At 32.8% G+C, this 12,437-nt stretch overlaps 1 protein-coding gene across 1 annotated transcript; it reads right to left on the bottom strand.

The window, feature by feature from the left end:
* Nucleotides 1-6,716: 6,716 nt before the first annotated feature.
* LOC110795051 (ent-kaurenoic acid oxidase 1) lies at nt 6,717-10,144 on the bottom strand. Its single transcript, XM_022000031.2, has 8 exons — nt 9,710-10,144; nt 8,789-9,116; nt 8,521-8,677; nt 8,086-8,358; nt 7,863-7,946; nt 7,546-7,731; nt 7,171-7,289; nt 6,717-7,071 (listed from the first exon to the last, which is right to left on the bottom strand). The coding sequence occupies exons 3-8, from the start codon at nt 8,614-8,616 to the stop codon at nt 6,981-6,983; spliced, it is 849 nt and encodes a 282-aa protein (XP_021855723.2). The 5' UTR covers nt 8,617-8,677; nt 8,789-9,116; nt 9,710-10,144; the 3' UTR covers nt 6,717-6,980.
* Between the last annotated feature and the right edge of the window lie 2,293 nt (nt 10,145-12,437).

Below are 12,437 nucleotides of genomic sequence, written 5' to 3'. Positions count from 1 at the left end.
GGGAAAAGCTGAGTGTTCCAGAATAGAGGTGAAAGGCGGAGGAAGTATTTGCGCATATCAGATATGTATGGGCAAATACATATCAGAACAAAAGACAAAATAGGAAAAAAGACAAAAAAGAAAGTAAATGGTACTTTTTCAAGCAAAAATGGTACTTTTTTTTACAGAATGGTACTTCTTTTTACAGAATGGTACTTTTTTAACATGAATGGTAATTCCTTTTTTGTCTTTTAGCTATTTGTCTTTTAGTTGATATGTATGTTGCCATACATATCAGATATGCGAAAAAACAACCTCGTGAAAGGCGTGGTGATTGCTCAAGGTGCAATTTTGAATCAGTCTCAACAATTGAAAAGAAGTGAAACTAAAATATTATAACCCAATGAATCTAAATCAAAACAAGGAATATTGTGTGTTTAATTTTGAACCCTAATGAAATGAAACAATTCAATTAACAAGGTAGTTTTGTTATTTGGTATTTGTTTTTGTTATTAGTGATTGTAAAATTATTCAATACGTGATATACATCGTACTAGAAAACATCTCATTGAGTTTATGATAAAAAGTTACGCAAATAATTTGAGTAGCCTTGATTCCTTAAATCATGAAACTGCATATACACAATGACGGCTTATTTGTAGCCAATGGACAAATGATGAAGGAAAATAGCTAAAGACACTCGAACGAGCGCGTTTTCCGGACAAGATCTTGATCCTCCCCCCAAAGGGTTGGTATATGTTCCATGTGTCGGGCGCGTCTGCAAAATGAGATTAGTTTTTTTTGAATGAGCGATAAGGACAAATAAATTATAAATAAATGCAGTAGACTTGAACATGCGACCTATTGTATAATTGTACAAAAACACTCAGTCTTAAGTCTTAACCACTAGATCAAGACTTCATTGGTTGCAAAATAAGATGTTAACATCAGGGTAACTATCAAACCAAATAATTATTAGCTTAATTATGTATTAGTAGTTCCAATTAAAATTGATTATAAGATTACTTACATCCCACTATATGGGTTAAATGACAATGGATCTTCAAATTTTGATGGATCATTGTGAACTTCCCTTAGCCAAACAATAAAACACTCCAACCTTTTGGTATTATGTTAGCTTTAAATTCAATATCATCGGTGGCTTTTCTGAAAACAAATGCAGAGAGGTTTGTCATCCTTAGGGCATGCTTGGATTGGGTGTAATGGATTATGGGGGTAATAAAAGTCAAACCACCATAATAAAAGGACAATGAAGGTGAATTGAGGTGGTTGCAAGGAGGGTGGTGTGGTGGTATTGTGATGAGAAGTTGTGGTAGTGGTGGTGTTGTGAGGAGAAGGGAGGAAGGGGGCAAGTATTACCCCCCAAATGAGGGTAATAATCACCCTAGTGGGATGGTGGGTAACTATTAACCCCATGATGAGGGTATTTGTTCCCCCTTCCCTTTTATTTTCTTCTTGCCAACACTAGCTTGTTCCCTTTGCCACCACTTCATCCCCTCATCATCACCTTTAATTACCTTAGTTTGACTTTTATTACCCCTTTAATACATTACCCTCAATCCAAGCATGCCCTTATTGTTTCTTCCGCAACATGTACGTAGTAATAAGCAATACTACGTATATAGAGTATTCAGAGGCGTATCTACATTGAAAGTACGTTGATATAATATACGTTTTACCTTATTGGTATACTTGAGCTTTGATATATCTTCATATGTGATGCACCCGTTGTTCTTCTCCTTAGACATAACGTTGTTCTCCTCCTAATTTTAAATTATATTAAGAAGTCAAACAAGTACACGTGACATTTTAATTATCCATTTTCTATGAGATTCCACGTGAGATACACAGAGTAAAGTCAACCCCGTTTTTGACAAATTTACCAAAAAAGAGAGTTATTTGCCCGAAGTTTTAGAAGAACATGAGGGGATTTAGCTAAAAATAGAAGAGACCAGGTGACTGCATAAGCAATGGAAACATGACCAACAAGGATCAGTGCCCTCAAACGGAGGAAGATAAAGATTATTTGGCTAAGGTTCCTTATGCATCAGCCATTGGGAGTTTGATGTACGCAATGGTTTGTACAAGACCAGATATTAGACATGCAGTGGGAGTTGTTAGCAGGTTTATGTCAAATCCAGGAAAAGTTCATTGGTAAGCAGTGAAATGGATTTTGAGGTATCTACGAGGTACCACAGAGAAGTGTTTGTACTTTGGTAAAGGTGAACTAAAAGTACAAGGTTATGTAGATACAGACTTTGGAGGTGAAGTCGACCATAGAAAGAGCACCACCGGCAATATATTCACAGTTGGAAATACAACGGTTAGTTGAATGTGCAGTTACAGAAGATTGTTGTTTTATCCACTACAAAGGCTGAATATGTAGCAGTAACTGAAGCCAGTAAAGAGATTATATGGCTTCAAGGTTTGTTAACTGAGTTGGGATTCAAGCAGGAGAATAATGTTCTATATAGTGATAGTCAGAGTGCGATACACTTGGCAAAGAATTCAGCATTCCATTCTCGAACAAAGCATATTGGGCTTCGATATCATTTTATCCGATCTTTACTAGAGGATAAGGTGTTAAAATTGGAAAAAGTTCAAGGAACTAAGAATCCGGCAGATATGTTAACTAAGGCGGTGACTATTGACAAACTAAAGTTATGTTCCACTTTAGTTTGGCATGCATGAGTAACATACGAGAAAGTTGTACTCCATGGAGTAAGGTGTGAAGACAGATTAAAATCAGTCTTCAAGTGGGAGATTGTTGGATAATTAACAAACACTATTATTTTAGTTTAAGAAAAAAAAAAAAAAAAAGGAAGCAATGTAATCCTTAGAATTTTTTAGAATGCATGCATGCATTGTCTTAAATTTGATAGGATAGAAATAGTTTGCTAATTTAACAATCTATCTTTAAAAAACTAAAAACTATATAAACGTATGTAATAAATTTTAATAACTATCCCAAAACAAAAAGAAAAACACAAAAGCAGATAGAGAGAGAAAAGCTTTAAGAGAATTTTTTTGAGAAAAATTCTTGGGTGTAATTGGGGTGCGTATGGGATGTGAGTTACAATAAGTGTTGTGAACACTTGTGTATTATTTATCTTTCCAGTAAAAGTTTTGCAGCGTATTTAGAGATTATAACCCTTGTCGGATAATCAATTTATTTGTGTGTTATTTTAAATATTATTGTTATTTCTACTAATCTGATTCATTAGGAAAGTTGCATAATTTCCTAACAACTCGGGCCTTGTAGCTTATGCTAAATCTTTAAATTAAACCGAAGTGAACCTAGAGGGGTGATGATAAAGGTCGCAAGTTGCGACAACTAAACCTTTCAGAGTTTAATTGGTATATATAGGCGTCACGTAGGTTATGAGTCATCATAACATGACTCATAACATTTTACTATCAATGCAATATTTTTACTATGAAAATATGTAAATAAAGTAGACGATATAAAGAAGGAAACAAATTAGAATATTAATATTTTCCCACCTTTTGTTTGAAACATGTATAATAGGATATATAAGTTAAATATTTTATTTTTCAATTTAAATAATGACACATAAGCATGCATGTCATGTCATCATTGTGACACGACTTAAATGTCACATGCTGCGACCTTTCTCATTTGAGACACTTCGAACCTAGTGTCTCAAATGAGAAAACCACTTTACGAGTGGAAAGTAACACTGTAACAACCCATAAAAAAAAAAACCGGTCCAAGAAACACGACTCAATGCAAGGTGGCTCGTGAGCATGTCCAAAGTCTAGTCCATATTAAAATGTTAATCTAGAAAATCCCGGAAAAAAATCTATTGTAATTCTTGATGGTGTTGTAGAAAAAAAAAATCTAGAAAAAAATCTACTGTAATTCTTAATAGTGTGCAGGAAAATCTAGTAAGAAAAAGTAATTAGAATAACCTATAGGACTAGCTTAGAGAATTAAGTAGAATTCTCTAGAAACAATCTTGAGAAATATCTAGCTATAACAACCTTAGAGAAATAATCACGACTATAAATAGGTTTGTTGTTGTATAAAAGAGGAATGAAATAAAGTACTTCCTCCGTTTCTTATGAGATGTTTGATACTATTCACACGAGATCCTTTAATTTTCTTTTGTGATTTATATTTAAGAAAAAATATAATTACGTGAGGTATTATTAGATTTGTATTAATAAATATTTTTTAAAATAATTTTTTTATCCATAATTGAAAGTATTAATGTTTGAAATCGAACGTGGCTAAAGAATAGTGTCATTTCAAAAAAAAAAAAAAAAAAAAACAGAGGAAAGTATAAGATATTATCTCATATAAGGCCACTCTTGTTCTCCCTATTAACATTATCAACAAAAATGCAAATATCCATCGAGTCTGCCGTATCTATATTTCTAACAGTGCGACCACCTAGTCCAAGGTAAGATGGTGCATAGGCCTTGTAACAGCGCATATGCCTTGTTCAGTCAACTTTACACCCCTCCGAAAAAAGAAACATCCAATAATTGCTATCAAATATGGAATAAGTTAACGATGTTTCAGAGGATTGTCAACGTCTTACACATCAATACTGCCGTTAGCACCTATTTATGTCAGCTTATCTGCGCAAAAATTTCCCTCCCAATTTTGATGTTGATATGCAACACATTACTTCGCTTGCTAGTTTTCTACATTGCAAAATCATAAGAACAAACTCATTTTTCATCCAAGAATGCTTCTCAAAGTTGTGGTCCACGTTAATAAGATCAATAGCAACTTTGGAATCCGACTCAATAATAGACCCTTAAAACCTTATTCTTTCGCTATCGTTAGTCCAACTATGATATCCTTGATTTCACCTTCTGCTTCTTTTTCCGTTTTTGGACCAACGTGTTTATAAAAAGATCTCCCACCCCTCCTATAGTCCAAAACCCATTATAATACCTAACAACAACTCCGTACCCGATTCTTCCGTTACCCCTGATGCAAGGCGGCAGCGGAATAAGCTTAATTGAAGGTTGACATCTATATTGTAATGTCAGGGGAAAAAGTGATGCATCATTGCCATGACAAATGGTGTGAAAAGAAGTGAAAATTAGAATGAAAAATATGCATAAACTAATTGATATTATATAGGCTAATATTGAAGTGGTTGAAAAAAATAGGATTGAAAAACAATATTCCACAAATTAATACAATTCCTAATGTTTGTCGAAATAGGAAAACATTTTTTTCTAATCGGTCAACGTGATGAAGAAGGCAGATTATGTTATTTGGCTATTTTTTTATTTGGTTATAAACACTCAACAACGGTAGATTTTTTTATTTGACTTTTTAAAAAAAAAAAAAAATTAGTCATGGTAAAATGTAAAATTATCCAATACCCATTACTCTCCTTCCGTATTTTTTGTCGGTAGTCACAATTACTACTTTGGCCGTAACATTTTTAGGAGTCACAATTTCATTTTGGTAACTTTTATATATACTGATCTCCTAATTTCTTATTACTCTCTCCGTTTCTTTTTGTTCTTTACGTTCTTCTTTTTGGGTGTTTCAAAATGTTCTTTACATTTTATTTTATATTATCCCATAAATGCTTTAATATTCTATCAAAATTTGTGTCCAATGATTATTTAACTAATTAAATACATTGGGTTATTTAATCTTTCACACTTTTCTATTGGGACATTAATTTTTTCTCATTTTCCCCCAACATCAGAATTTTGATAAAAGTGAAATATTATAAACAAACGTAATTTTCCTTGTTTAAATAAAAAAAATTGAGGAATCTCAATGTACATTAATTAGTCGTTAATAAACGTGTAAAAAGCCAAACGTAAAGAACGGATGGAATACTTTTTATTTCTTATAACCCCAGTTCAGTCATAAATAGTTTCATTTTTGATAACTATTACCCTTCACTTGTTTTTTATACTTCGTCCGTTCCAAAAATAACGCACCATTTGTTTTCCACACTATTCACACTACGACTTTGGCCATTTTTTGTGATTCGTAATTAAGAAAATTTTAGTCATGTGGGGTCATGGTAGATTCGTATAGATATATATTTTCAAAATATTTTTTTTTATAATTTTTACTTGCACACGATTTGAAATATTAAGAGTCAAAGTAACGGTTAGAAGAGTAAAAGTCAACCATGGTGCAAATTCAGGAACGGAGAAAGTATTTCTATATTCTCAACCACCCCACTTGCATCATTATTATATCAAATTCAAATATATTTTCTTAATTCTTGTGTCTGTCAACATGTGACTCCTAAAAATATACAGAAAGAATATATATAATATATAATCTGATGCTCGGAATATTATACGAGACAACTTGAGATCAAATATAATTAATAACTAGCACTTGAGCCCGTTAAAAACGGGCAGTTATAAAGTGGTTGTTTAGCCATCTTTTAAAATATCACAATTTCAAGTTTCTTATCACCGACCATAGAGAGAGATGTAGTGAAAGAGGTTAATTAAGTATATGAATTAAACGTTGAGTTGATATTGAATAAAGAATATATATATATAAAGTGGGGGAAGTGTTTAAAATATACTACATCCATTTTAAAAAATCTTTACAGTTATTATTTGCACGAACTCCAATACAATATTTAACTATTAATATATCCAATTTCGTATGTGAATAAATTATAGAAATTTGATATTCTGGAAATACATACCAAAACCAATCTAACAAGATCTTACATATAACGTGTTGATGTATATAATAGTGAGAATCTACGGTCAAAGTTTTTATACTTTGGACACATTTTCCAAAGTGTAAAGAACTTTCAGAAACGGAGGTAGTAGCAAACACAAAAGAGAAAATTGAAAAGAAAAAACCTAAATTGGTGGATGGCGTGTCATCTAATCATCTATAATTTCGCTTTTTAAATACTAGGTATGGATGCATACATAAAAACATCTAATTAATTGAGTTTATAATAAGTTACACAAATAATTTTAGTAGCCTTAGTTCCTTAAATTTTGGTAAAAGTAATTTCAAGGCCATCAATAGGTAATGGATGTGAAAGATAATTGACCCTTGCTCCAGGATTAAGCAATTCCCATCTGCATACATAAAATCATCGTCAAATTTAGACTGAATGATTTCTAGGCATAATATAAAGAAATGAATAATGAAACTGCATATACGCAATGGCGACTTACTTGTAGCCAATGGACAAATGATGAAGGAAAATAGCTAAAGAGACTCGAACGAGCGCGCTTCCCGGACAAGATCTTGATCCTCCTCCAAAGGGTTGATATGTTCCATGGGTCGGGCGCGTCTGCAAAATGATTTATTTATTTATTTTTTCGAATGAACCACAAGGACAAATCAATTACGAGTATAAATGAGGGCAGTGAAGTTGAATATGAGATCTGTTGTACAAAGAAACTCAGTCTTAAGTATTAACCACTAGGTCAAGATTCCATCAGTTGTAAAATGAGAAGTTAACATTAGGCTAACTATCAAGCAAATAATTAGTAGCATAATTATGCATCATAGTTCCAATTAAAATTGGTAATTAAAAGAATACTTACATCCCATCTATCTGGGTTAAATGACATTGAATCTTCAAAATTTGATGGATCGTTGTGGAGTTCCCTTAGCCAAACAATAACACTCCAACCTTTTGGTATTATGTAACCTTTAAATTCAATGTCATCAATGGCTTTCCTGAAAACAAATGCAGAGAGGTTTGCCATTCTAATTGTTTCTTCCGCAACCTGTAATAAGCAATATATAGAGAGTATTCAGGGGCGTATCTACATTGCACAATCGGACTTTTACTAATCCAATTTAATTAACTAGATGTTACTTCTAATTATATGAAAGTTGATATAATTATACGTAGTACCTTATTGGTATACTTGAGCTTTGATATATCTTCATATGTGATGCACCCGTTGTTCTTCTCCTTAGACATAGCGTTGTTCTCCTCCTAATTTTAAATTATATTAAGAAGTCAAACAAGCACACGTGACATTTAATTATCCATTTTCTATGAGATTCCACGTGAGATACACAGAGTAAAGTCAACCCCGTTTTTGACAAATTTACCAAAAAAGAGAGTTATTTACCCGAAGTTTTAGAAGAACATGAGGGGATTTAGCTAAAAATAGAAGAGACCAGGTGACTGCATAAGCAATGGAAACATGGCCAACAAGGATGGTGCTCACAACATTATCTAACACCTCTTCGTCGCTTAATTGTCTCCCTTCTTCATCCTTCATCTTTATTAAACCATCCATTAGATCATTTGTAGTCGTCTCTCCTTCTGCACTTTCATTCTTCTTCTTCTGCCTCCTTTTGTCTAGCTCCTTTTTCAGCTTCTCGGTTATCTTCTTCCGACACTAGTTCATTTATATGCAACGTACTACATGCTTAATTAGTTGATCACAAACCAATTTTATTTTCCCAAAGCTCTGATACCATGAAAGAATATTTTCCGTAATATTTACATAATCTATTACAAAAAACGGAGAAATTAGTAGGTTACATCTATATCATGTTACCTTGAGGGCATGATGATAAGTTGTTCCAGGAATGTTCCATGGTTGGGCTCTAAAGCCATAAACTATACCCTCAAATAGCTTCTCAATAGTATCCATTTCTAGTATCTGTATCGCCTTCAAGTTTAGCGGTATATTTCATTGTGTAATCAAGTGTTACCTGTAATTTGAATACATGATTAAGCATGCACATACAAAGTTATACCTTGTACATGAATTTCGATCTATATATGTAGCAAGAAATAGATGTACTTCAAATTAATTAGTTTACCTTTTTAACTTGATCAAATGTCTTAATTTTAGACATTTGAGACCATAATTGAAGGGCAGCAACAATGGTAGGCTGGATTTGGAGCACAATAGAAGAAAGTGAATTGGGACGGTTGATAGATTTGACAATAAAACTCTTGATAACACCATGTCGTGGACCTTCATCAAGTGTTATTACAGAATTAGTTCCTAAAACTTGGGTGGTTGGCCAATCTTGTACAAATTTGTCACTTGAATTCAGTACAAATTTGCACAGAGACGGGGAACATGCTATGATGCTTGGTGACCCATACAAATGGCTTCTGTAAATTCCCACATTATCTCCATACCTGTCTCACAAAAATTGATCAAACTAAATATAATTAAATGGGGCAGTATAACGACACGGAGGGAGTATATTATTAGATAACTAGTAAGCACCCGTGAAATGCACAGTTTCTTTAAGTTTTTTTTAAAAACAATTAGCTTATTCAAATGCTGCATTAATATGGGCAAAGGGTACTTTTAAAGTTGGCATTAGTTAATAAATTTGTTTTTTAGTATCGACAACTAAAAAAAAGTGTTGAATTTAGATGCAATAAATAAAAGGGGGTTATCTCGTAATTTACTCCACATTGAATATTAAGAGGACATCATTGTTTCCAAGAAGAACTAAAAAAAGAGTTGCATTAGTTAATAATTTTGATTTTCAGTATCAATAACTAAAAAAAGAGTTGAATTTAGATGAAATAAATAAAAAGGGGTTATCTCGTAATTTACTCCACATTGAATATTAAGAAGACATCATTGTTTCCAAGAAGATTAAATTAGTGGTAATACTTAATGTCTAAAAAACCAAATTTAAAAAAAAAAGTGAGGTTTTGGAGGGAAAAAGATAATGTACTTTAGTATAATATATGGATGAGAATGCGCAAGAACATACTTGTGTCTCTTGGAGGAGATAAAATCATCGGGGCAGCCGATGATGTTAAAGAACCATAGAAAAGAGAGGGCTTCTCCAAAGAAAGGGAAGCCCAAGTGGCCCGGAGGCATTTTGATTTTGAGTGTTGAACACCTTGTAGTAACCGGCCTCACGTACCATATCTCATTCCACCACCATAATAAGTAGAACCACCCTAGTATTGACACTAATAAGATAGCATATACCATCCACTTTTCCATGCTACTAGCTATTAGTTGCATCTTGATGTAGTATGAACACGAAAGGATAATCTATCGGAGTAGAAACCTAAAAAGAAGGAGGAAGCAAGAAAGAAAGAAAGAAATGTATACTATTTCTAGTTTCATTAACTTTTTTCCAGAAATGTATTTATATTCCATGTTGCTAATTAATGTTGGAACTTGGAAAAAGGTCACAACTTGCCTTGAGTGTGAACCACTTGTTTTTTGTGATACTACTACTCTCTCCTTTTTATTGTCCATATACTCGGATTATTTTGAGATGTCTCTTTCAGTTTGTCATATACTCCCTCCTTTTTATATTAATGGGACACTTTAACTTTTGACACTATATACAATTTTTAATTTGATTATCATTTGTAATTTATAAGTAAAGATAAATATAGACGTGTGAGGTCTTTTTTGATTCGTCTTAATATGCATTTTCGAAATATCAATTTTTTATAATTTTTACAAATACAAAATTATAGATAATATCCAAACATTTACATTGACAATCGTGAAAAGGTAAATGTAACCATTATTTCTTTTGGTATGTTTTTTTTTTACTTGCTCTATCTTTATCTCTTTTCTCATACGCCTAAATTTTACTGAGCTATGTTGCAATTTACATTCAACTTTGAATAAAGTGGTGAAATTTATTCTACAGAGAAAATACTCTGCAACAGTAATAATAATACTCCCTCCGTCCCTTAATACTCGCACTGTTTCTACTTGACACGCTTGCCAATGCACAACTTTGACCACCAATATCTTTAACTACATATTATAAAAACTTGTAAAAATATTAATATTTTGAAAATATATATTAAGATGAAGCCAACAATATATTATATACTAACATTTATTTTCATATACTAGAAATAAAGTAGGATCAAAGTGAATTATGTGAATAGTGCGAAAAGTCAAAACGGTGCGAGTATTAAGGGATAGAGGGAGTAACAATAATAATAATAATAATAATAATAATAATAATAATAATAATAATAATAATGGGCCCGGGACGGAAAGAGAGAGGACTTATAATGTGTAAAACGTTTGTTGAGAGGACTAGTTGAGGGACGGCCTATATTCCACTGGTGTGGTGAGTATGTAGGCTACGCTTCAACATCATTGATCCTACACGCCTACACCTTAATACCTTATGGCTTATGATATTGGGGATACTATTTTTTATACGAAGTATTCATTCCGTCCTATAATATTCGTAACTGTTTGACTGGATACGTTTGTCAATGCACAATTTTGATCATTAATATCTTCAATTATATATTATAAAAACTTTCCTTTTTTTACTCCCTCTGTCCCAGATTAGTTGGTACACTTTCCTTTTTCGTCCGTCCAGATTAGTTGTTACATTACTAAATTAGGAATGACCCCACAATTATTATATTGTCTCTCTCTTCCCACTAATTTTTTTTGTCCCCACAACCTATCTCAATCAATTAAAAAAAATACCCACTAACTCCTATCGCATCTACGTTTTCAATAAAATAACAATTGATAACCAAACAATCACCTAAAACTTTGTGCAAAGGTAAGTGTAACAACTAATCTGTGCGGAGGAAGTATATAATAACACTTATTTTCATATACCATAAATAAAATAAGGTGTAAAAGGTCAAACCGTTGTGAGTATTCCGGGATGGAGGGGTAGTTTATTTGGTTGGTGAACTACTTTGATATATTCATATGACATATCGTCTCTCAAAATATAAGTCAAATGTTGGGCTGTGGGCCTTGTGGCGTTGTGGCCCAAATTTGAAAAAGCTCAACTTAACATCAATGGTTCAATGTCGGTGCAAGACGGTGCTTATCATCAATATCATGAAAGAAAATTACGATGTACGGAGTATTAAAAATTCATGCGTGCTTATCATTAGAGCATGTACATTGGGGTTTTTGGAGTGCCTCTCCAAGTAGCTTTCCAACAAAAACTATCTCTTGATCAATATTGGGGCTCTTGAGTAGCTCTTTATGGAGAGCTACTTCTCTTCATGGATAGCTACTTCAAGGTAGCTCTTGCCCAAGAGCCCTTCAAGAGTTGATTCTTGTTGAAAAATGGGGAGTAACTTTGAAATTTGGATAGTAATTTGGTTAAAAACACAATTAATTGTGGACCACAAAATGGTAAAAATGATAATGGAGAGCTCATTTGAGTAACCAACAAATGTTGGGTGTTTTTAAGAATGAGTTCTTGAGTGTGTCTTGTAGAGAGATAGTGGTAGAGAGAGAGGGGAGAGTCCTCCAAGAGCTCTTTTAAAGAGCCAACAAATGTTGTTAAAGAAAAAATCGCCGAAGATGATTGGAACTTCTGGTAGTAGAAAAAAAAAATCATGAAAGAAAATTAAGGAGCATTACACACTTTAATACTTCAGTCCGCCAAAAAATGTCGGCAAATATTAGCAAGTCAACACATTATACGTATTTGTGTGTATTCCATTGATCATATTTAGTGTATCGTTATTTGA

The sequence above is a fragment of the Spinacia oleracea genome, chromosome 6 (genome assembly GCF_020520425.1).
Source record: "Spinacia oleracea cultivar Varoflay chromosome 6, BTI_SOV_V1, whole genome shotgun sequence".
In the NCBI taxonomy this organism is placed as follows: domain Eukaryota; kingdom Viridiplantae; phylum Streptophyta; class Magnoliopsida; order Caryophyllales; family Amaranthaceae; genus Spinacia; species Spinacia oleracea.
This window is presented reverse-complemented; position numbering and strand designations above follow the sequence as displayed.